The sequence below is a fragment of the Budorcas taxicolor genome, chromosome 13 (genome assembly GCF_023091745.1).
Source record: "Budorcas taxicolor isolate Tak-1 chromosome 13, Takin1.1, whole genome shotgun sequence".
NCBI lineage: Eukaryota > Metazoa > Chordata > Mammalia > Artiodactyla > Bovidae > Budorcas > Budorcas taxicolor.
Window position 1 is genome coordinate 37,620,506 of NC_068922.1, and position 25,403 is coordinate 37,645,908.

At 56.6% G+C, this 25,403-nt stretch overlaps 1 protein-coding gene across 1 annotated transcript; it reads left to right on the top strand.

Moving 5' to 3' along the window:
- LOC128058802 (sodium- and chloride-dependent glycine transporter 1-like) lies at window positions 1-25,331 on the top strand. Its single transcript, XM_052651272.1, is given in 17 exon segments — window positions 1-30; window positions 5,459-5,605; window positions 7,672-7,824; window positions 11,276-11,432; window positions 12,138-12,269; window positions 12,636-12,906; window positions 19,288-19,420; window positions 19,629-19,763; window positions 19,845-19,948; window positions 20,352-20,589; window positions 20,678-20,812; window positions 20,931-21,029; window positions 21,118-21,219; window positions 24,167-24,292; window positions 24,294-24,353; window positions 24,487-24,677; window positions 25,244-25,331. Coding segments are annotated over 17 exon segments (2,301 nt in total).
- Window positions 25,332-25,403: the final 72 nt, after the last annotated feature.

The window sequence follows — 25,403 nt, forward strand, 5'->3', positions numbered from 1 at the left end:
ATGGTAGGAAAAGGTGCCAAAGGGATGCTGGTGAGTACAGGGAGCAGGCTGCTGCAAGGGAGTGGGGGTCATGAGCGCCGTCCGTCCCTTCTGGGGCCTGTTGTGAGCTGCTGGCCCCGACAGGAGGGCCGAGGAGGCTCCATGGGGCCCAAGTCTGGCACTGCCAGGACTCCTGAGTGCTAGGGCTATCGCAGGCTCAGGCAGGCAGCCCCTCACCCAGGAGGTTAGATACTAGTGTGGTTTGCAGCCCACAGCAGGCAGATTCTGCTACAGAGCCCGAAAGTCATGCTGGGAGGCAGGAAGCACACTCCCCACCCTCATCACAAGATACCCTGGAGATCAAGCTGCAGTGGATCCTGCCGGGAGGGCTGTCCTGTAGCTGACACCCGGACATCCTCATCCTGTGCTCTGCCTGCTGTGGGGGGCATTCAGTAGGGGCTGATCAAGGAGTCCTCAGAGACTGATTTTTCTCTTCTTCCACTCGAAAAATAGTATAGAGCATTTCATGTTGAATCCTCTAGTGAGGTCTTTCAGGAAACATCCCTCTCCCCTTTCCCCAAGACACGGCTCTTCACTGCCCACTGCCTCAGAGCACAGGAGAGGCGGTGCGAAGCAGAGGGCAAGAGCAGGGCCAGCTCGTGGATGGATGGCTCATGGATGGACAGAGCTGGCCAGCTCTGGAATCAGAAGCCAGGAAAATACCCCAAGGGTGGTCGTTGTATTCCTTCTCTGGGGATACTGCCTAAGAACCAGTGAGACTGGGCAGTTGCCCGGAGGAATCCAGTGGGTAAGCATGGCCCTTCCCTTGGCTCCTCCCTTCCCCACAGGGATTCTCCTGTTGCTGTTCTGATTCAGTGAAAGTCTGATTTACACAGAGTCTCTTGCTGAGCCCTCCCCAAACAAGTCCTGTCTCTCACCAGGGATTTCTGGGACACTGAAGTCCTCGGTCCAGAGAAATGCTGTTGGGGAGGGAGCCAAACAGTTGGGCTCCAGGCTGAGGACCCTCTCTCCTGCCTGGTCCTGAACTTCTAGCATCCCGCCCCTCAGGCCTGCTCAAGTCTGGCCCACTCCTGATTGGAACAAGTCTGAATGAATTAGGCTTCTCAAAGTATTCCTGAGCCATCTTGAGCTCGTGAGTGCTCAGATGTGGGCAGAGACAGAGGTCTCCAGACCCACATACTTGCTGGGGGGAGTAGATGCCATGATAGTATCAAGACTGGCTTCCTTCTCACCAGAAGTGTTGGAATTGCCATGGGCCTGTAGCAGAAAGTGGAGTGTGGCTCTGCTCCTCCCTCCATGGAGATTCTGAGTTCTGTGAAACCTAAGAAACCCTCTGAGGACTCGCTGGCTGCTCTGCTTTCTTTGGAGTGACGCTGAAAGGACTGGGACAGGCAGGCAGGGGTGATGTGGGACCCACGTGGACAGCACAGCCTGAATCGCAGAACCCCTAAGAGGAGCGCCATCCCTCTTAGCTAACCTGGGCAGCTGTACCTGGAGTTCATTAGCTGCCCGTGGTCCCCTAAGGGCAGATCATGAAGGATGCTCCTTCTCTAGAGGCCACGGTGGGGCAGAGCAGAGGGAGCTGAGGGCCATGCGTGTAAACCAGGGGCACTTGGACCCTCCAGGTGTGTGGCTTCTGTCGCCATTTGTGTCCTGGTATTGGGAGCAGGCAGCTGGCCCTGGCCACGAGGTCCTCACTTCCATCTCCCTTTGCCCCAGGCTTGGGTGTGAAGACATGGGCCCCCTGGGGCTGCTCAGTGTCTACCAAGTGTCACCCTTGGAGCCTCTGCTGGGCTCTCCATGCGGCAGGTGCCCCGTGGAGGGCAAGCCACTTCCCAGCCTGTGCCCAGGCCCACTGCCTGCCGCACGTGTACCTCCCCACCACTCCCAGCCCAGATGGTCTCTGCCAGGCCAGCTCAGCTGCCTCCCTCATGCCTCAGCAGCTCCTAGGACAGGGCCATGCAGGAACCCAGCTGGCCAGGGCACCTCCAAGCCTGGGAGCAGCTGGGATGCTTGGCGGCACCAGGGGTGGTGCGGGGGGGTGCTTCCTTTCATGGAGGCCTAGTGCCTCTATTTATACACATGTAGGGCCAGGTTTCCTGGGGCTCAGAGGACAGGGAGCTGGTAGAAAGGAGCCCGGGACAGGAGAGCCCCACTGCTGCTGCTAAGTCGCTTCAGTCGTGTCTGACTCTGTGCGACCCCATAGACAGCAGCCCACCAGGCTCCTCTGTCCCTGGGATTCTCCACGCAAGAATACTGGAGTGGGTTGCCTTTTCCTTCTCCAATGCATGCTAAGTCACTTCAGTCGTGTCCGACTCTGTTCAACCCCATGGACAGCAGCCCACCAGGCTCCTCTGACCACGGGATTCTCTAGGTAAGAATACTGGAGTGGGTTGCCATTTCCTTCTCCAAGAGCCCCACTGGATCAGCTTTAACCCCGCAGTCTCACACGAAGTCCAACTCAGTCCCCTCCCCTGTGCCTGCTCCCCACGTGGATAGCATCTTGGGCAGATAGGCCTTGATGAGTCTTACTGGTCTCTCCCCACATCTCGGCTGCCTTGGGTGCCTCTGCTACTGGGAAGCCTCATGATGAATAGAGCAGAGTCACCCAGGCCAGGGCTCCAGGTGCTGGAGCATCTAAATCGTCCTAGAAGGCTTTGAAAGCACCACAGGCCGCCTGGGGCTGTCCCACCCTGACCTGTTCTCTTATGCTTTGGCAGAAGTGTTTAGATACTTCTTGTCTGCAGCAGCCATCACAGAGCCTGGTGCACAGTGGATGCTGACCCAGCCCAGGTCCTGGCATGTGGTAGGTGCTCAACCAGTAGGACGTGGCACACACTGGGCACTCACCTAGCACAGTGCCAGGCGCACAGTGCATGCTCACCCTGCTCAGGGCTGACCATTTCCTGGGTCCTCACCTGGCCCAGTATTTGGCATATATGGGGCACTCATCTAGTGCAGGACCCAGCAAACCACCGGGGCTCCCTGGCATGGGGCTGGCACACAGTGGGTACTCTTCCAGCACTGGACTTGGGACACACTGGGCACCGTCCTAGTGTGGTTTAACACACAGTAGGTCTTCTCCTATCTTAGGCACCAACACGCAGTGGGCACTCTCCTTATATGACAAGGACTAGCACAGAGGAGGTGCTGTCCTAGCCAGGCCAGCCTGCACAATGACTGGATGATCCTAGACTCACAACTACAGCCTCCCCAGTGAAATGGACAATATCTAGATCCAGAGGAAAAGGCCCAACCTCCTCAGGCTTCCTCTCTGGATCTAGGACCTACCCTCCATTCCACTTGGCCTCCCACCCCACCCTGGCCCCCCTGGAGCCCACCGACTCAGCTCTGTGGCCTCCCCTCCCCTCACACAGCTTCCCAGCAGCCCCACCACCCCAGCAGGTGCAGTCCTGCCTCAGCAGGACCTTCCGTCGGAGTCACAGGTTGCAAACAAAGCCCCTCGACTCCTTGGCCCTCTGGAGAAATGCCAACTCTTATTAAGAAAAGTCAGAGGCGGGCTTGGGGGAGCCGGCCTCCCTGAGTGGAGCTAGAGCAGCTGGATCCCACTAATGAGGCCTCATTACGGCCAGGACCCAGCAGGGCTGCTGCCGTCTGCTGTCCCCATATGGCCAGAGCCAGAGAAAGCTGTCCAGCCAGGGCTGCCGGTTCTAGGCACCTGGTCCAGGCCAGGGCAGCCAAAGCCCAGAGCCCACCCTGGGTGGAAGTGAGCATTTGGGCATCATGGGTGACTGGGCCTTCCTGGAGCTGGTGGCCCAGCCAGGGGCTTGGCCCTCAGTCTGGACTCGCAGGAAGTCAGCAGAAGTCAGCAGAGCATGTCTGGGCACCCTGCTGCATGAGGCTGGCCTGGAAGCAGCTCAGTCGCTAGGGTCTGAGGCCATTCTCTTGGGAGACTTGCCTGAGCCAAGATCACTCCCCATCTTCTCTCCCAAAATGAGCATAGTAGCATATCCACCTCGAGGGGCTGTTGGGAGGATTAAATGAATTAATTTATATTAATATGAAGTGTTTAGGACAGCATCTGGCTCACAGTAAGCACTTCATATATATTATCTATTACTATTATTTATAATGCTTACTAGCTTCAAAGATGGGTAGATATGATGCCCATTTTAGAGATAAACTAAGACCGGACAAGTAAAGTAACTTGCCTAAGGAGATACAGAGAGGGAGATCCACCAGCGCTGGGGTTTGAATCCAGGCCTGTCTGACTCTAAAGACTTTGCCCTTTAAAAATAATGATGTTGGGACTTCCCTGGTAGTCCAGTGGCTCGGAACCCACTTTGCAGTGCAGGGGACATGGGTTCGATGCCGCTGGTCAGAGAACTAAGATCCCACATGCCACGGAGCAACTAAGCTGTTGCACCGCAACTACTGAGCCCGTGCACCACAACCCAAGAGCCCATGCGCTGCACTTAGACCCAAACAGCCCAATAAATATTTTAAAAATAATAATAACAAAAAAGGTTAAGATAGTGCCATCCTTCCGTGTTCCCACTGGCGTCAGCACACTTACCAAACTCACAGGGAAGCTGTCCTTCACATCAGAATTCATGCTTGAACTTAGGTGACTAAGATCCTACTTTGTACTAAACCCTCTGCCCACCCATCAGTTTCTAAAAACTGGAAGTTGTGTCCTCCCAACGACAGAACACTCGTGCCCACCGTCCTGGTCACTGGTTTCTGGTGTCCCAGCACCCACTGGAGACTGACCAGTGAGTGTGGCCTCAGAGAAGAGGGATGGAGGGTCTGAGTGACAGTCTGCCCAGACCACTCAGCACGATCTTCCAGAGGGACCGCCTCAGGTTCCAGGTGACACGGTGCTAATCCTCTAGTCGTAGTTCTGCAGCTGCCCTCTTGGCTAATGCTATCTTTCTTCAGACAGGTGACAGCGCAGTTCACCAGGCCACAACTCTTGCACAGTCAGTCACATTCTTCTATGAGGACACACTCTACCTTCTTGGCTGGCTGGAGATCCCCAAGTCCCGGGCGGATTGCGCCAGTGCCCATCACCCCTTAGGCCATAGCACTCTGCGAAGCCTGAGATGCTCTGGTAGTGCCCTGTGGCTACGTCCCCTTCTCCCTGCCGTTCACCATCTCTAGTGCCCAGTGGTACCCAACCTCTTTACCAGGAGCCCACCAAGTGCCAGGCCTGTATGCTCAGAAGCATCTGGGCCCCAGACCCCACTCTAGAATGGGAATGAGCCGCCCCCCTCTCTCTCTCCTGTGCCTGCTTTGCCCCACCCTGTGGTTGTGAGTGTGTGTGTGTGTGTGTTTTGTTCCAGTACCTTGCTGGGAACAAGCCCCATGCCTCACTCTAGCTGTGGAGCATCCGCACTGGGCTGCATGGGGACTGGCCGGAGGGGGCCCGCCAGGGGCGGGGGTAGGTAGAGCTTCGGGAGGAGATGAGGTGAAAGCGACTGATGCTGCCCAGCAGGCCGTGGAAGAGGCAGGGGATGCGTCAGTGTCGCCCGGAGCTGGCAGAGGTGTGAATGAGCGGAGGAGACGCACGCTCTCCACTCCAAGTGTTCACCCTGGGATGGCGGCGGCTCAGGGACCTGTGGACGCCTCCTCCCCAGAACAGGTCAGTCATTTTCCAGGAGGCTGAGGCCGCTGTCTGGTGCCAGGCAGACTGGGAGACAGGACTGGGGGTGGGGAGAGGGGCTGAGTGGTCTGTGCCAGGGAGGGGCAGGCACAGCCAGCCAGAGAGACAAACAGCAGCAAAAGTGACACAGAAATTTGCACCTGTGCAAAGGAGCAGGAAGAGTTAGCTGTGTGGTGGGGGCGCGGGGGAGGAGAATGAGGATGTGAGGGCTCCCCCGGCCCAAGGACCTGCCGAGAATCTGCTCTGTGTATCAAAGCTGCATTGTCCTCGCTCCCGGGGAGACGGGCCGGAGGTGCCCAAGAATTGTACTAATCGATTCGGCCCCACTGTCTGTGCCACGGCAGTTACTCCTATGGGGAGAGTGGGTGAGGGGGCAGGGGGACTTGGTACAGGGGCTGCGTGGTGAGGATGGGGGAAGGGGGTGGGCAAGCATCTCAGCTGGGAGGCGACAGACCCTGCGGAATGTTTGCCAGTGTCCAGGACTAGGGCCCGGGTGGGGTGGGCACCACCAGTATGCCCTAATCCCTGGAAGCTGGGGATGGGCGGGGATGGCAGCAACAATGTGGCTGATGGCAGTGGGGGGGTGGTGGTGACTGGGACAGCCACCTTCTTTCTCTGCAGCGCATCCTGACTTGACCCCAGCAGGCAAGAGAAGGCATGTCCTCTAGGGAGACCTGGGTTGGGTTTGGGAGTAGCATTATGCAGGCTGCCGTCCACCCTCAGGACTGCCAGGGTCAGCAACCAAAGCCACTTCCAAAATGCCAGCCCGCTGCCAGCCGACTGGGGCAGAGGCTGCTCACGGCTGCCACAGTGCGGGGCAGGACTGCTGGGCTCCAGGGCAGAGACAGAGGCCACCCAAAGGTCGCATCACTACTCCCAGGGAGTAGAGCCTGGAGTGGAGCCTGGCATGCCTGGGCTGCATCTCCTGTCTGCCATCCACAAGTCTGGCGGGTCAATACTGGCAGAGGCCTCTGCCAGTCAGGGCTCTGGGATGAAACAGCACCGGGCACGTCCTTGCCTCTCTCACCTCCCTATGAGGGCCTGGTCTCCTGAGAGGTGCCGTGAGGTTTTCCTTGAGGCAGGAGACACTAATAGCTCCTGCATGCGCTCGAGTCTGGGGTAGGTTTTCCCATGGTCCTGCTCCTCCAGCCTGGCCTTGACTCTTTCCCGCGTCTGGATCAGGAAGCCAGCTGAAGGATGGAAGGCTCTGTCATTACAGGGCAGGTGCTGCCTCAGGAAGACAAGTTGGGGAACCAAGAACCAAGGGGTGTGAGGTCCCGGGCTTTCCCGAGGGAGCCACGCCCTACTGTCATGGCTGTGCTGCCTGAATTCCTGCTCTGGAGCTCAGAGCAGGCTGCCAGGGATATGGGTTTGGCGCAAGGTCAGTCTAGGATGTAGGGTCTTGCCCATTCTCTGCAAAGTTTGTCTTGGATAGGACTTCATCCCTTGAGCAAATCCTGGGGCTTCAGCGTCCTGGACAAGAAGCCTGCCGGCTCCCAGCAGGGCCTGCCCGCCTGGCCTGCTCTGCCTGGCCTGCTCTAGGAGTCCTGAGTGTCCACCGCAGGCAGAAGAGAGAGCTCTCAATCCACAGAAATATCCAGTGGACACTGCTCCTGGAGGGTGGGAGTTGGCAGCCTGGGCACAGCTATCGCCCAGAGTAGAAACCTGGGCTGCCTCTGAGTCTGGACGCGGAGCAGGGAGGGGCACCTCTGCGGTGCTGGGTGGGAGGGCGCCTCTGCGGTACAGGTGGGGATGTGGGGCTCTGCGGTGTGGGGTAGGGGGAGCTCTGGTTTCTGCCCTTGGAGCTGAACTGCCTGAATTCCAGCTCAGCAGAACAGTGAATAAACAGAGGGCAGAAGGCTAGGGAGAGGACTTACATAAGCAACTGCTCAGTGTGCTCACCCTCCTGGGCAGGGATGGGGTGCGAGGTTGTGAACCCAAGACAGGTCACAGATCTTGTGCAGGCATGGACAGTGCTGCCTCAGTGACTTCTTCTTAGGACAGGGGCGCTGAGGGTCTTACGTGTGTATGTCTTTGCATGGGAGATGTCATGGAGGATGATCAGCCAGCCCATCCACACAGCCGTGGAAGGCACGTCCCATAGCCTGCATCCCGCTGAGCCTGGGGAAGCTTGGGCATGGGGTGAGGCAATCCCCACCCTGGACACCACCCATGAGGCCCATGAGGACAAGTCAGAGGTGAGGGTAGGGGCTATCCAGGGAGCCCGCGGAGGAGGGACCAACCCAGAAGGGCACCAGGCCACTCTGGTTTAACTCACCACCCAGGTGTGAGTGAGGGAGGGAGGTTGGGAGGGCAGCGAAGGGCAGCAGACAGTGGGAGATGGGTGATGGGCAGCAGGAGCCTGGAGCCTAGCCAGTCGGCGGTGCTGAGCTGGGTTAGGCAGACAGACGGGCCACCAGTCTGGGCCAAACCCATGAGCGCAAAGGGATTCTTTTGTGGGCACCTCAGAGCCAATAACCTCTGCAGGGACTGTTACTATCTGTGACGGGCCTTCAACCCAGCCGGTAAAAAAGAATGGAGGGCTTAGAATGAGGAAAATTATGCAAGGAGAAAAACACGTGTGCAGCATTAGAACAGTCTCGCCGGCTTTGGGCATTGCTGTCCAGGAAGGAAGTGGAGGGGAGTCCCCAGAGGAGGGCTGGAAGGGAACTAGAGCCCCCAGGAAGCCCCACAGAGGGACCCTTCCCTCCAGTGTCCTTGGAGGAAGGTGGGCTTCCTCTGTGCTTTGCTGAGCGCCATGCCCTCACCAGTCAGACTGCCTGCACATAGCTTGCACTGGAATGAAAAGTCGGAGGCCTAGCTGTGGAGCAGGCCCCCACCGCAGCATTCCCTCCACACCTCCTGAATGGGGCACTGAAGGGCTGGGAATCAGGGCCAGGGAGCAGCGGCTGCTGCTGCTTCTGCTGGAGCTCCTCCCAGCACCTGCAGGGCCTCATTGCACCTCCTTCTGCATAGCGGACCCCTTGTGTTGTCTGTTACTTCCTGCCACAGTCCCATCCCCAACTCCAGGCCCCCAGGCTCGGGCCTCCAAGGGGCACAGCCAGCAGGGCTGAACTGCTGAGCACAAGGCTCAGTAGTGTGCTGCTCATCAATGCCACCCTGACTCCTGAGGGCTCAGTCAGCCTGCGACTCGCTGCTGGCCACCCTCCCGGGCCCCTCCACACCAACGGAGGAGCAGAGACCTCAGAGGCCCAAGTCTGGTCCCAATGCACTTGGTCAGGCCTTGAACATCAAACTTTAGGACCTCGGTCTCTGCAAGAGGCCTTGCCCTTGCTCCACCCGTGAGGCCACCCTGGATCCTCAGTTGTCTCTCTTAGGGCTGTAACTGCTGCTTCGTGACCCCACCCATGTACTCTGCAGCTGCTACAGTCCTCCATTGTGCCCCTAAGTAAACAAGCCTCAGACAGAATAAATCTGTTATTGTAGGATCAACATATAGGAAGCCTATTTGGCTGGGCTTTGTTTGGGAATGGATAAACTATGCCAGGCGGGCCTCATGCCCTCTGAAAAAATGCCCGCTGGCCCCCACGCTATTGCTAGGCCTGTCCCCGAAAAGGTCCTAGGAGGTGGTGACAGGCTTAGCCGGGCTTCTGTAGGGACCTGTCACACCAGGACTAGGAGCTGCCCTCTCCCAGGGCCAAGGTGGCCTTCAAGCCTCTTCATCAGGGCAGCCTTCTGTGACCTCACCCTGCTCCTACCCCAACCCTAGTCATCCTTTCACGTTCTCGTTGTGGTCACTTTGAAGTTGCATGTAAAAATTATGTGTTTATCTCATTAATGGCTTACTTCCCCCTAGACTTCTAGCTCTGAGTGGGTCGGGGTGTGTTTTGTTCCCTTCTGAATTTCCTGAGCCTGAGATAGGGCCTGGCACATAGTAGGTGCTTGTAAACCTCTGTGTGCGAATGAATGCACACAGGCTCTGCTGGTCGGCTCTGGGTGCTCTGTGCAGGGTTCCTGGTACTGGGCCCCAAACGTCCCAGGATCATGTGAGGCTCAGGGTCTCCTCTGGGCAGTGCTGGGTGGGAGGTGACACCTTTGGCAAGGACAAGAGTGTCTATGCAGTAGTGCCCACGTGCTGTGCAAGCCCGGAGCGGCCCCCCAGATGTGCCCTCTGAGAGCAAAGAGTGCGTGGCTAGGAGGGCCACCATCAGGTGCGGGGGCCTCTGGGCCTGCCTTCCCAAATAGGCCTTCCTGGAAGGCGCAGGCCCGGTGAGACCATTCCCTCACTCTGCGCCTGTCGGTCAGTGTCAGAGTCCAGCAGCATGGCAAAGTACCAGGCCCATTTGTTTGTTTGTCTGCGTGCCTTGAATCTGTCTCTTTCAAACTGAGGGTCAGTGTCACTACCGCGACGTACCTCATGTAGGTCAAGTGGCTATGTCTATGATCCAATGTCCTCAGGGACCCTGGCCATTTCTCTCGGGAGAACAGCCCACCTCTGGGAGACTGTCTGTGTCACTCAGGGAGTATCTGGGCTTCTCTGTGGGTGACTCTCCAGGTCCTCCCTTGCCTCTGAGACTCCTCTGACCCTGAAGGCTCCGGTTCAGGGTGGCTGACTCAGTGGGAGGGGTGGAACAGACATGGCATGGGGGGATGGGTCTGCTCACACTTACAAAGGGACTTACTGGGTTAATCCCAACTGTGGGGTTGGGGTCCTCAGTGGGGCTTCAGGCCACCCAGCCCAGCCCCACAGCTCCCCAGGTGAGCCCACATCCTTCCTTTGGAGCAAACCCCCTCATCAGCCCTTCCTGACCAGCGCCCTCTTCTGCAGCCCATGCTCTCTCAGCTCAGAGACCCTTTTCCAGAGTCACTGCCTAGTTCCCCTGAGGGAACTGGAACTAGAACTCCCCAGAGTCTGTCCTCCAAGTCTGGCACGGTGCCTACAACTCTGGTCTCCTCCCCCAACTCATGGCCTGCAGCTCCCCCGCCTCTGCCCAGGTCAGCTTCCCCAGGGCTCCCCTCCCCAATCTTGGGCAATTAGAGATGGCTCCCCTGGCCCTCCCATCCGGAGTTCCAGAATGCCTTCCTCAGGTCTGGCCTAGCTCAGTTGCTTTCCCCCTCTTGTACCCTACAGCCCTGACCACCAGGTGCCCCCTGGAAAAAGCCTGCAGCTGGGGAGGGGCCCAGTGTCCCCTCCCCACAGCCACCTGCCATGGGCAGCATGCTCAGCCTGGCGATATCATGGCGGCGGGTTGGGGGGCTGTCTGGACACAGGCCCCTTTGTGCCCAACCCAGCTTGGCTGCTTGGTATGAGGCTCAGCTGCTCCCAGATCCTCACCCAGAGGGGACAGGGGAGGCTTTGGCGGGGCTGGGGCTGGGGGGCTCTCAACTCGAGCTCCCTCTCAGTGTCCCACCTCTCAGATGCTGGCAGCAGCTCCTCAGGTGGGCTGGTTCCCCCAGCACAGGGTGCTGGGGGTTGGTGAGGGAGGCCCCGCTTGGCACCCTCTGGCAGCCACTCTTCCATCTGTGCTCCTCTGCCAGGCCTGCCTGCAGCTTCTGCCAGCAGAGGGGAAGCCCAGGGTAGGGGTGGGGGCTTGAAGGGTCCATGGTATCCCCACTAGGGGAGGCCTGAAGGGTCAGGCACCTCATGCCAATGCCTTGCTGATGGTGGCTTTTCTCTTGTCTGCACAGAATGGTGCTATGCCCAACGAGGCCATCAAGAAGGACCACAGCCTCCAACGGGGCAACTGGGGCAACCATATCGAGTTTGTACTGACGAGCGTGGGCTATGCTGTGGGCCTGGGCAATGTCTGGCGCTTCCCATACCTCTGCTATCGCAACGGGGGAGGTACCCAGTGGGCACAGGACAGGGACCACCCACGTGGATAGAGCCCAGCCACCCCCTCTGGCACAGACTCCACTCTAGACAGGCTGGCCTCTGGCCCTAATCTCCTTTGCCACCCCCGCCCCCAAGCTTAGGTACCCTTTACCCCCTGACCTTGGCAGCCTGATCCCTCGAGGGGAGAAAAGGTAGAGAGGAAAGCAACCCAACCTCCCAAGTCTCAGTTTTATACCCCCAGCATTTCAACAGCCACCCCAAAATGATGTGGGGGACAGTGTGGGAGACCCGGGTTCGATCCCTGGGTTGGGACGATCCCCTGGAGAAGGAAATGGCAATCCACTCCAGTACTATTGCCTGGAAAATCCCGAGGACAGAGGAGCCTGGTAGGCTACAGTCCATGGGGTCACCAAGAGTCAGGCACGACTGAGCGACTTCACTTTCAGCTAATGTATGTGAAATTGCTTGGTTAAGTCATCAATTCCCACCCAAACACGGCAGCTCTAGGACCTGGGTTCAACTCAGAGAAGATTTCCTGGGAACCCCTGTCAAGTTCAAAACCAGGCCATGAGCAGTGGTGCCTCAGACTGAGGCTCCAGTCCAGGGCGTGGCGTACCCTCCTGGAAGCCCAGGTTCTGCTGTCGAGTTCTGAGCAGGAAGAGGGTGGGATTCCCCCAGAGCCGGCCCTGAGCCAGCCCTCTCCCTGCCCACCAGGAGCCTTCCTGATCCCCTACTTCATCATGGTCACCTTCTGTGGGATCCCTGTCTTCTTCATGGAACTCTCCTTCGGCCAGTTTGCAAGTCAGGGCTGCCTGGGGGTCTGGAGGGTCAGCCCCATGTCCAAAGGTGAGGCCCGGATGGGGTACACACACATACACACGGGCCCCTGGGGGCTGTGCTGACCCACCCATCTGTACAAAGACTGCCAACCCCTATGGAACCTGGGTGTTGACCCGAGGTCCACATCAGTGGCCAAGGCCAGGGGCACATGCTGGGATCCATTGTTTACTTGGCCTCCACCCTCTCCTCCTACCACGCGCATACACAAAAGCCCTTCAACTGCTCCCCCACTCAGCCCCCAGCTCGCTCCTGCCAAGGCTTTGACCCGTCCCTTCTGTGGCCCTCCACGAAAGCCTGCCTCTTAGGCCCTTCAGAATTAGCTTCTCATCCTTCAGCTAGGTGTGTGAGGCTGCTCCTGCCCCTCTCCCCCAGGTGTGGGCTACGGCATGATCGTGGTGTCCACGTACATCGGCGTATACTACAACATGGTGGTCAGCATCGCCTTCTACTACTTCTTCTCGTCCCTGACGTCCATGCTGCCCTGGACCTACTGCGATAACCCTTGGAACACGCCCAGCTGTGTGAGCATGTTGGATAACCCCAGCATCACTAAGAGCGTGCAGCCTCCTGCCCTGCCTGGCAACGTCTCTCAGGCACTCAACCAGACCCTCCAGAGGACAAGCCCCAGCGAGGAGTACTGGAAGTGAGGCCCCCATGGGAACTGGGCTTCTGGGGGTCACCCTGGGAGCCTATCTTCAGCCCTCCCTCTTCGCCGAAGGGCAGTGGTCTGCAGTCTAGGGAGGGTGCCAGGAGTGGAGCCCGGCAGCGGTGTGGGAAGAAATGTAACGAGCTCGCAGCCCACTTCAGGAGAGGCTGACGCACAGGCTCTGTGAGTTTGTGAGCATCCTTACACAGCAGCATTGAGGCCCCAGCAGTCAGGCAGGTCAGATGAGGAGGATCAGGGCAAAGAGGGGTGGCTTCCTGGTAAGCAGAAGAGCATGGGCAGAGGCCCTTAGTCGCAGATGAGCCTGAGGGAAACCCATTGTGACGAAGGGTAACAGGTGTGTGGGGAACTCACCAGCCCTGTGGTAGCCTACAGGGAGTACGTGACTTCGTGGAGGGCTTATAAGAATGAAGCATAGACCTAACCCTGCAGAACCAAAGAAGAGCTGTGGAAGTTTCCTGAGCCCAGAGCTGTCATTATCAAGCTGTGTTGGGAAGGGCAGCCTGGCACCCCTGAGCTCTGTGCTGACAGAGAAGGAGTCCCCAGGGCTGGCTTGAAGAGAAGCTGTTGCTGGGGTTGTTTGGAACATCTTGTCCCAGCTGGGTGGGCATGAGGGCCCAGCAGGACATCCTGGAGGGAATTCCCCACGTCCTGTGGGGAGCTCATGGGAAGAGGGCTTGGTGGGCTTGGGCCCTGTGTGCCCATGGGGTATGAACGGCCCTGAGACCATGCCATGAGGAGGTCACAGTCTAGAAGGGAGATGGGTAGTTAAAGCTATTTGGGGCAGGGGCCTCAGTGCAGGTAAATGCAGGGATGTGGTGAGGGCAAGAGCAGGTGGTCGAGGATGCTTCCCCTGGACTTCCCTCAAGGTCCAGTGTCTAAGACTCCGAGCTTCCAGTGACTCCACTGCAGGGGGCACAGGTTCAATCCCTCCTCAGGGAACTAAGATCCCACATGCCAAGCATGACCCGGTCAAAAAACAAATCATAAAAAACCCAAGACTTCCCAGAGGAGGGAGAAAGGAAGTATAGAAGGATTGGGAGACGGGCAGGTGAGCTGCAGCCCGGAGGTGGCAGGCTGGAGCTGGGGTTGGGAGCAGGTAGGACAGAGGATTAGGACAGAGGAGGCCAGGACATCAAAAGGCACAGGGCTTCCCCTGCCGGTCAGAGGGTTCGAGGCCTTCTCCACGCTGTGATGGAGAGTCAGGGCTGAGCGGTGGAGGTCCCAGTGTCTCTCAAAGTCCTAGCAGGTCCACCTCCTCTGAGCCGAGGGCCAAGCACTCAGAGCCTCAGGGCCCAGTGTCCCTGGGCTGCTGCTGCTGCATACGTGCTCAGTCTTGTCTGACTCTTGGCAACCCCATGGACTGTAGCTTGCCAGGTGCCTCTGTCCATGGAATTTTCCAGGCAAGAAGACTGGCATGGGTTGCCATTTCCTACTCCAGGGCACCTCCCTGACCCAGGGATTGAGCCAGTGTTTCCTGCACCTCCTGCATTGGCAGGTAGATTCTTTACCACTGAGCCACCTGGGAAGGCCCTGTGCCTCACTGTAGATGTTCAAAGACGGTTAGGATGTGGTCACCGTCCTCAAGACCCGTGGTGGAGACCATAGAGCCATTGCCTCCCAGTGAGGTTTGGGCAAAATTAGCTCTGGGCAGATCCAGTTGTTCAGTCATTGGATGGGCCATTTCCTGAGCACCAAGTAGGGTGCCGAGGACTGTACTCAGAGCAGGGACAGAGCAGGGAGTAGGAGACTCCTCCCACTCAGGTATTGTGCTACATTTGGGGCATGGTGTGGACTGGGCAACTTGATCTAGAGAGAAGCTTCTGGAAGGTTCCAGAAGCACAAAGCCTGGAGAGGCTCCAGAAATTATCACCCCAGGGGCTGTCTTCCAGGGTGGGGCTACTGCTTGGCAAAGCTCAGGAGATTTTATCTAGTGCAATTAGAGGGGAATTTCCCTCCAAGAAAACTAGCCACGGGTCAGGAGGTCCACAGGATGGCCCGCTGAACTCCACTCCTTGTCTGAGGCTGGAGCCAGGCCTCCCTAAGGAGCCGCAGTCCCAGGCAGGATTCCTTCGCTTCAGGGTGGCTCGCTCCCTGCTGCCCTCTCCTGGAGAGCCTAGGGGAGTGACCTTTGAGAGGGCTGCCCAAGCTGGCTTCAGCAAGATGAGGTGAGCAAGCACCCCCATTTCTGGGCACCTACTATGTGCTTATTGTTTCGTTGCTCAGTCGTGTCCAACTCTTTGGCAACTCCGTGGGCTGTAGCTCTCCAGGCTCATCTGTCCATGGGATTCTCCAGGCAAGAACACTAGGGTGGGTTGCCATTTCCTTCTCCAGGGGATCCTCCCAACCCAGAGATCAAACCCAAGTTTCCGGCATTGGCAGGCGGGTTCTTTGCCCCTGAGCCACCAGGGAACTATGTGCTAGGCATATTAAATGACATCACCCCCATTTTCAGATTCAGAGACTGATTCCCCGATGTTAAGGAACTAGGCCGCAATGCTGCGTCAGGATATACATATGTCAGGATATGCATGCCCCACTGTGCCTGGGGCCTAGTGAGAGTTAGGCCGATGATACTCTGCAGGCATTCTGGGTCCATAGTCTCCAGCGACCCTTTGGAAAGCTGCACAATCTCATTTGAGCCCCATAGCAACCCTATTAGATAGTGTGTGCCGGTTGTATAAAATATTCCCATTTTACAAGTGAACAGAGCAAATCAAGAGAAAGATGGACTCCTCTAAAGGGAAAAGAGTTCCCAGGACAGATTTCTGAGCCCACGTCTGCCTTTCGCCCACCCTTTGGCCTCCAGCCTTCCCTGTCCTCACCACATCTTTACAGAATTACCTTACAGTCCTCTGAGAGCTGATCTGATGCCTGCCAGGCAGGCCCTAAGCTCAGGACCATGCCCTCATCTCCCCAGCAGACACCTGACATCCAATGGGACTTGGATCCCAGCATCCCTCTCTCAGTGTCTTCATGCCAGCTCTGGAGCCACCCAGCCCTCACTCAAATCCTGGCTGTGCTACATACCAGCTTGGCCTTGTGAGGTCACCAAACCTCTTTAAGTCTCAACTGTTCATCCTTTAAGTGGGAGTGGATGCAACCTCATTCTTGTTATTATAAAGAGGTAGCAGAAATCACTAAGAACAGTGATGGGGCTCAGGAAGCACAGTGATAGCCACTGCTAGAGATGCAGTGAAATAGATGAGAGTGTCCTGCTCTCAAGGCATTTACCATCTGGTTGGGGAACTTAAAAAATAATGCAGAATAAGTCAAGAGATGTTATGTGAAAGCCAACTTGTAAATATGTGTGGTTCCAAAAGTTTTTCAGTTAGTTGCTTGATCTCAAAAGCGCATGGTCCAAAACCAAAACCAAACATTAAATATGGTGCCATAAACGAAAGACAGAGTTCAGCAGATTAGCCTTCCAAACTCTTTAAACCCTTGTATTGTATGCAATAAGAAAACAATACAAAGCACTACCAGTGTAACATATGTAACTAGACAAAGTTTTTAGAGAGTCTTTTGAGCAAGGAATGGGTTCTTTACTTTGAATGCTGGTGCTTGACCCTGTGGCTATTCTGGATGGCAGAGGCTCCCAACACGATGTGTCCTAAATACTGTGACAGTCCAGCTGGGCTTGGGCAGCCCAGAATCTCCAGCCCTGCTACCTTCAGCTTTGAGTGACCTTGTCTATTTGCCCCATGTGCCCAGATTATTTTTTTCTGCATGTCCCAAAGGGTAAAGATTGGAAAGCATAGCCTCAAGAGTCCAGGAGCCACTCCTGGGAGGAGGGGGTGGATCTTATTCATCCCTTTATCTTTGGTTCCCCCATGGACTGAGAGCCTGGAAAGTTTCTGACCCTGGTGCCTGTTGAGCAAACCAACACAGAGGCAGGAGTTTGGCAGAAGAGGGATGTGTTGGTCAGCACCCTCTGCAGGTCACAATATGAAGGGCAGCCTAGGAGAAGATTGGAGGCAGAGGAGGCCTACTCAGTTGCTTGCAAGTCTGACAGTCCGGTGGGTTGAGCAAAGAAACAAATCTTGGACCTGGCAACATTGTCCCATGAGGGACCAGGGTGACCACCCATCACATGGTATTAAACATGTTTTCATGAGGTTTGATAACTGAGTTAGAAAAAAAAAGTAAAAAGAGCTAAGATTAGAGGACAGCCTATGAAGCTATGCTGAGAAGTTTTCACTGAAAGAGGGGAAAGAAAGGAGCCTGTATTTTTCTAAATTTATCTACAGATTATCTTAGGTTGAAGTTATGATGCCCATTTTAAAGATGAGGAGACTGAGGCTCAATAGTTTGTCTCTTGCTCATTACTTCTAGCCCGGACAACTCCAACAGCCAAGCCAGTCGCCCTCCAGATACTCCCCTTTATACTTCCCAGTCCATTTTCCATGATGTTAATTCATTCATCCATTCAGCAAATGCTTATTGGGCATAGCTCTGTGCCAGGCACTTTGAGAACCACTGGAGGGATACAGGAATGAACTAAACAGACAAAAACCCTTGCCTTCATAGAAGGCAGATAACAAACTGAATAGTAAAATGTACAGTATGATAGAAAGAGACGTACTCTGGAGGAAAATACAGCCAGGAATGGGGTAAGGTGAGCCAGGCTGGGGCTGGGGTTGCAGTTTTAATCTGGGTATTCAGAATAGGCCCCTTTGCAAAGAGGACACCCAAAGAAAGATTTGAAGGAAGCAAGGAAGGAAGCAACTATGTCGACAAGCCCAGCTGTGTAATTTGTGGGGCCCAGCGCAAAATGAAAAGGTGGGGCCTCTTGTTCAAGGGTGTTCAGAATTTCAAGATGGCAATGGCAGGACATTAAACCAAGCACAAGGCCCTTCAAAGCACGGGGCCCTGTGTGCCTGCACAGACCTCACACCCATGTGGACACGTGGAGATCTGGGGAAAGAGTACGCCAGACAGGGAAGAGCATGTGTGAAGGCCCTGAGGTGGGAGAGGGCCTGGCACATTTAAGGAACAACAAGGGACCCCACGCAGCTGAAGCAGCGAGTAAGGAGGGAGGGAGCCAGAGGAGAGGAGACCTGAGGGACGGCAGTTAGGAGATAGTGGGTCATGAAGGGCTTTGTAGCCACTGTATGGACTTTGGTTTTTCCATGGCCAGAGATGGGAGCTGCTACAAGGTTTTGAGCCAAGGAGAGGCCCTGAGAGACCTCTTCTAAAAACCCTCCAGAAGCTTCTCATTGCTCTCAGAATAAAATCCAAACTTCTGCATCTTGACTTCACAACTTCTCTTGACCTTGTTCCTTCCTGTCTTCATCCTTCTCTGTTCCCCTCCCCTTCTCCTCCAGCCTTCCTGAGCTGCTGACATGCCAGGCAGTTCCTGACCCTCTCCTGCTGCGTCATGACCTGGCCCTGACCCGTGCCCTTGGCCTGGCATGTGCTTTCGTTTCTCTTCACCTTCTTTCTCCCCATCCTTCCAACTTTGGCTCAAGCCTCCCCTCTTCCAGGAATACTTCTAGTGTGTTCCTCCCCATGGGGTTAAGACGCTCCTGGCAGGGCCCACAATACCTGATTTAGGTCAATATGCCCAGCATCCAGCAAGGGCTTGGCACATCAACATCCAGTAGGTTGAAGAAACAGAGCTGGCATGGCAGAGGGCTCCAGAGAGTCATGCACACTCAGGAGAGGAATCCAGGTTCAAGTCTAGGCTTGTGTGCTCCAGTGTGTGTGCTAAGTCACTTTAGTCATGTCCAACTCTTTGTGACCCCATGGACTATAGCCCTGCGTGCTCCTAAGTCCATGGGATTCTCCAGGCAAGAATAGTGAAATGGGTTGCCATTTCCTCCTCTAGGGGATCTTCCCAACCCAGAGATCAAACCCATATATCTTACGTCTCCTGCATTGACAGGCGGGCTCTTTACTACTAGTGCCGGCTGGGAATCCTCCGTCTTTTCTCAGTACTCCACTGCCTCCCTCTGTTCATCAGAGTTGGAGGACTAGTGTTTGTGAAAAGATCACAGAGGGCTTCCTGGAGGAGGTGACACGAGACAGGGTGCGTCCAGTCTGGAGGAGAGGGGCTTCCTAAAGGAAAGGCCTAAGCCGGGTCTGAGCAGGGACAGGGAGACCTCCACCCCAGGGGCTGAGGAAGCTAGCCCAGGCCTGGGGTGTGGCCTGCAGGCACCCTCGAGGATCCTGGGAGAGGCAACAGGCAGAGAGGCCTGGGCAGGCTGGGGCTGGGGCCTCACCAAGGCTCCCATCCCAGACAAGCCAGCTGCTGGGCCTCCGTGAGAAAGGAGGGAGCTGCCAGGCTGGGCCCTGGGCCTTGGGAATGTGTTGCTGGATGGTGTGGCTGGCCCTCAGTGCCAGAGTATCCCCTTCTAGGTTCTACGTGCTGAAGCTGTCAGATGACATCGGAAACTTCGGGGAGGTGCAGGTGCACCTCCTCAGCTGCCTCTTTGTCTCCTGGGTGGTCGTCTTCCTCTGCCTCATGCAAGGGATCAGGTCTTCAGGGAAAGTAAGTCCCTTCCCTCCAGGATCCGTGCCCACCCAGAAATAGCCTGCCTCCCTGCCTGGGTTTTATGTGTGGAGGGGTGGGTGGGGGCATGATGAAAGCATGTAGGAGGGAAAGAGGGACCAGAGGACCCGTGGTGGTTGAGGGGGCAGGATGAGGGGTGGAGTGGGAAGAGCCCACAGGAGTCCAGTGGGGCCCCTCTCACCCACAGGTGGTGTACTTTACGGCCACATTCCCCTACGTGGTGCTGACCATCCTGTTCTTCCGTGGCATGACCCCGGAAGGAGCCTCCACGGGCATCAAGTACTACCTGACTCCACAGTGGGACAAGATCCTGGAGGCCAAGGTGGGCTGTGGGTGGAAGGTGACCTGGAGGGACGGGGAGGGGCAGAGAGGTGCCAGCCTCTGACTACAGCTCCTCCTGCAGGTCTGGGGGGACGCCGCCTCCCAGATCGTCTACTCGCTGGGCTGCGCATGGGGAGGGCTCATCACCATGGCTTCCTACAACAAGTTCCACAACAACTGTTACCGGTGAGAGTCTCTCCACCAGCGCTGGGGCTGCCCCCTGTTCCTGCCCTCTCTGCAGCCTGACCCTGCTTCCCCCAGACCCACCAGATCCAGTGCAGCCTTCTGGCCCGCCAGCACCCTCCCTTCCACTCACAGCCTGGAGATGCTGGCAGTGCCGGGTTTGGTTCCAGTCACTGCAGAACAGAGAACACTTGGGCAGAAGAGAGAAGGGGTGACAATAGTGATGCCCCAGGGTCTGTAAGGACTCAAGACCCTCACACCTACTTAAAGAGGCCCAGAACAGACCAAAGAGGAGATTGGGGGTACTTTTGTTCCTAGAACTTTCCCTGTCTTCAAGTCTGCTGGCCCAAATTGGGCAGGAGGAACTAAGCTGCGTGTCCTGTTCACGTGTTTCCCTCCCCATTAGAGACAGTGTCGTCATCAGCATCACTAACTGTGCCACCAGCATCTATGCCGGCTTCGTCATCTTCTCCATCCTGGGCTTCATGGCCAATCACCTGGGTGAAGACGTGTCCAGTGTGGCAGAACACGGCCCAGGCCTGGCCTTCGTGGCATACCCAGAGGCCCTCACACTGCTGCCCATCGCCCCACTCTGGTCCCTGCTCTTCTTCTTCATGCTCATCTTGATGGGGCTGGGCACTCAGGTATGAGGCACGTGACCTGGGCCAGTGGCTTAGGGTGGGAGGAGGCAGGGCCAAGGGTAGGCCCTGCTCTGATGGCCGTGTCCTGCAGTTTTGCCTCCTAGAGATGCTGGTCACAGCCCTTGTGGATGAGGTAGGGAACGAGTGGATCCTACAGCGAAAGATTTATGTGACCTTGGGCATGGCTGTGGCTGGCTTCCTTCTGGGTATTCCCCTCACCAGCCAGGTAAGAACCAAGGCAAAGGCTGGGCCGAAGTTGCCAGGGTAGGGGGTAGGGGGAAGGAGCAGAGAAAAGGGGCCCGTAGCCTCAGGCACCCCCAACTCAGCTGCCCACTGGCCCATAGGCAGGCATCTACTGGCTGCTGTTGATGGACAACTACGCGGCCAGCTTCTCCTTGGTCATCATCTCCTGTATCATGTGTGTGTCCATCATGTACATTTACGATAAGTGCCCAAGCTTCCACAGCCTCCCGTGTCCCAGCCCCTTGCCTGCTCACGCTGTCCTGTGGACTGCTGACCTCCCTCTCTCCAGGGCACCAGAACTACTTCCAGGACATCCAGATGATGCTGGGGTTCCCACCGCCCCTCTTCTTCCAGATCTGCTGGCGCGTAATCTCACCAGCTATCATCTTTGTAAGTTCCTCGCTGGTCCCTCCCCTGTTGTCCCTGTGGCGAGCGTCCTTCTCTTGGGAACCAGCCAAGGAGGAGCACAAGCCCAACCATTAGGCCGGAGCTCCCCCTGGGGCTCCACACCCACAGCTCTGGTCACTGGAAGTCTGAGCGAAGCTGTACAGAGTCAGACAGGTGTGGAGACTCAGAACCACCTGAGCCCTGGCCTTGGGTTAGGAAGGGAGCACAGGGCCCTGTATTTGACGGAAGACAGTGCGAGCTTCAGAAGGGGAAAATAGGCTGGCAGCAGCTGAGAGCCGGCCCTCCCTCCCTGGTATTTCCACCTGGCATCTCCCCAGAGGAGCCTCGGGAATCATAACTCACCTTGGTGTTGCCCTCTGACAGCTTCACTGAGCTCGTGTCTCTAGTCCCTCATAGCCGAGGTGCTTGGAGTGCTCAGGGTATGTGGTGTGAATGTATGTTCCAGAAGCAGGGTGTGCAAGTCAGGTATCAGCTCAGGATCTGGGACACCCTCCCAAGCCACCCTGGGATAGGATAGCTTGGGAGGGGGAGTTCTGGGTTTCCACCAGTATTCAACACCTGGAAGACAGACCCCCCAGCAGGGAGTGGAAGTGCTGGAGGGAAAGCCCACCATGACCAGGAATAATATTCTAAGTCTTGTGATACAACTCTCCATGGTTTCGTTATTATCCCCACTTTACAGACGAGGAAACTGAGGCCCTGAGATGCTAAGTAATTGACCCAATGTTACATAGCTTCTAAGAGTCAGAGCCCTCATGTAAAGCAGGTGGTCTGATCTGGAGCGTGTGTGCTGGCCCCTGCTGCACTAGAAACAAGTTTAGGAGGAGGAGTGGTCTGTGGACTACAAACCTTCTGATTTTGTTCCTTTGTGATCAGGGTGAGAAGTCAGGGGCGGGGGCAGGGGCGGGGGTCGGGATTTGCTAGTGTAATGGTCCCTCCGCAGGGAAGAGGCAGGGCTGTCTCTGAGTGACAGAAAGGTCAGCCTGATGGTCAGGGCAGTGTTTGGAGTCCTGCCCCCACCCCCTCGTGCCAGTTCCTCTGTGCCCTGGAGAGGTCAGCACCGGATTTCCACATTGGCTCATGTTCCTGGAAAAAAATTAAAAAGGCCCCCGAGGGCTGAGGCCTCTATCACATGGGGTGTGGGATCTTCCCAAACCTGGCACTGGCACCAGCTCTGGCCACTGGCTCAGCTTCGAAACAGGAGAGGAAGTGTCCTGTAAGCGGTGGGAGGCAGGGGAGGGCAGACACCACAGCCAAGCGCTGTGCCCTTGGGGGTTATGGCTTTGGCCCAGGACCTGCCCTGGGGGAGCTCATCCTCCAGGGCTCCCAGGAAGCTGCCACCCTGTGGGGAGACCCAGGGCACCACCCAGGCAGGGCAGGAGGAAGGAGGCAGCCTGGGTCCAGTGTCTCCAGGAAACTGAGGCAAAGCCCGCAGCAGCCTCTCTGTGCTCAGAAAGCCAGGCTGGAATCCCCTCAGGTGAGGATGCCAGGCTCTGTGGACCATGTGCTTCTGGGCTGTTAGCTTTCTTTTGGAGGCTTTACTTCTTCATAGTGCTGAAAAGTTTGTTTGTTTTTTTTACAAACTCCATCCTTCTCTCAGTTCAAATAAAGAATTTGTCCACACATTAGATCAGGCTCTAGTCCCATTCAGGAAACTTGTTATAAGCTCCTCTAAGTGCACCATCCCCCGGGTGTGGGTCTTGACTTCTGGAATTTAGTCCCTAAAAAGGCTGGTGGGGCCTGAGCTCCATGATGCGGCTGAAGGCTTGGGAGGTGTATGCTGAGGCCTCCTGCCAAGCAGCACCCATTGTCCCAGGCCCTCCAAGTGGCCCATGAGCCACCTGCCCATCTTTCTGCTTCCTGTAGTATTTTTGTTGCTGCAACCCTAAGCTTTATCTCTGGTGTCCCTCGGTTCTTTCCAAAGCGGTTCCTGAGAGCACGCCCTGCCTGACACAGTTTCCAGGCTTCGGAGCCTCCCCTGGCTGTCAATTGCCGTCTCTGCAGCCATAGACTCACAGGACTTCTCCCTTTCCTTTCCCCCATTGCTCCCACCTCCCTGCACAAGTCAGTTCAGATCAGCACATGAGATTGTGCCAGGCGCTGTGCTGGGCATTGGAGACCTAGAGCTGATGCAATCCAGGAGCTCCCAGGTCTGGAGGAAATATTCAAAAAATGTTTCAGCTCATGAGTGGCTCAGTCATGTCCGACTCTTTGTGACCCCATGAACCGCACCACACCAGACCTCTCTGTCCATCACTAACTCCTGGAGTTTACCCAAACTCATGTCCATTGGGTCGGATATGCCATCCTACCATCTCATCCTGTCATCCTCTTCTCCTCCTGCCCTCAGTCTTTCCCAGCATAAGGGTCTTTTCAAATGAGTCAGCTCTTCGCAACAGGTAGCCAAAGTATTGGAGTTTCAGCTTCAATATCAGTCCTTCCAATGAACACCCAGGACTGATCTCTTTTAGGATGGACTGGTTGGATCTCCTTGCAGTCCAAGGGACTCTCAAGAGTCTTCTCCAACACCACAGTTAAAAAAATCCTTAGTAGATGGAAAATGCCACTGAAGCCTTAAAGGCCACGGATTTGGCCTTAATTCAGCAGGCAGTGGGGGGCTGCTGCAAGTCTTTGAGTATAACTGACTTCCAAGGGCCACGGCAGCTGAACAATTTCTTGCCTGCTTCAGGATTCTCCAGAAGCCAGACCCCTCCCCTTCCGCAGTGCCCACCTGCCCATCATACCCTGGACCCCTGGTGCCATCAGCTTCTTCTGCTATGCAAACATTGATGTCACCCCTGCCCTCCCTGAAATGCCTCTTTCTAGTCTGGGAAACTGGAGAGGGAGGGGAGCAGTGCTGATAGGAGGCCTAAGGCCTGCGTGGGGCTGGGCAGGACTCACGCCCACTCCCAACCCCCACTCTTTGCAGTTGATTCTCATCTTCCTGGTGACCCAGTACCAGACAATCACCTACAACCAATACCAGTATCCACGCTGGGCTGAAGCCATTGGCTTCCTTATGGCTCTGTCCTCTGTTATTTGCATTCCACTCTACACCCTGTTCTACTTCCGCCCTGTTCTACTTCCGGAGAACAGATGGGGACACCTTCCTCCAGGTGAGGGGTGGGGGCAGGGGCAGCCAGGTGAATCAGAAGGGGGTGGATGGATGGATGGATGGCGCTCCAGGGCTCCCTCCTGATGCACTCTGCCTGCCCGTCCCTCCCTCCCCCATGCCTACCTCTCCTGCAGCATTTGAAAAACTCAACAAAGCCAAGCAAAGACTGGGGTCCCGCCCTCCTGGAGCACCGAACAGGGCGCTATGCCCCCACCATTCCACCCTCCCCTGAAGATGGGCTTGAGTTCCAGCCGCTGGACCCGGACAAGGCCCAGATTCCCATGGTGGGCAGTAATGACCCCATCCGTCTGCAGGACTCCCAGATGTGAGTACAGCTGCTGGGGGAGTGCCCCATCCCCACCCTGTGCTCCCAACTCGGAGCCTGGGGAGACAGTGGAGAGGCGTCACCACCTGCCCCCACCAACGCCCTGGCCAGGGGTGGCCCCTGTCACCTTGGCCACCACTGCTAGCACGGTCATTTGTGCTCATGTCCCTAGTGTTTACAGGTCCTTTGGATGCCAAGATGGCAGCTGGGGGCTGTGGGTGATGTGGGGGTTGCTGGGGGGCCCAGTAGCACTTTGAAGGGGTCTCAGGTCAGGTCCCCAGATGCCTGCTGGGCTTCACATGGCCTCTGATGCCCCCACACTTTGCCCTGAGCTGAGGTTCTGGGTGGGTCCCCTACCTGTCCCTGTCCCTGAATCTTCGGCCTCCTGACCAGTATTCCTGCCCTTGGGGTGGATCCCAGCCTCTGCTCAGGCTAATTCAGATCTTCCTACCTGGAGGCAGGGGGGCGGCGTTGTGAGTGTTACGTATGGGTCAGGCTGTGTGGCCCGGCCCTTATCTGTGGTTGCTACCCCCTTGCCTTGGCTTCGGGCCCAATCTGTCTTCCAGGCCCGCCTGCATGTCAGTTGGCAGCTCTGAGGTCCCTGAACCTCCTTCCAGCCCTGGTTGTCAGGGCCTGCCCAGCAGAGGCCCATGACCCAAGAACCCACCCAAAGAATTCATTTCTGGTGGGTAGGGATGGGGTGATGCTCAGCAGGAGGTTTGAGCC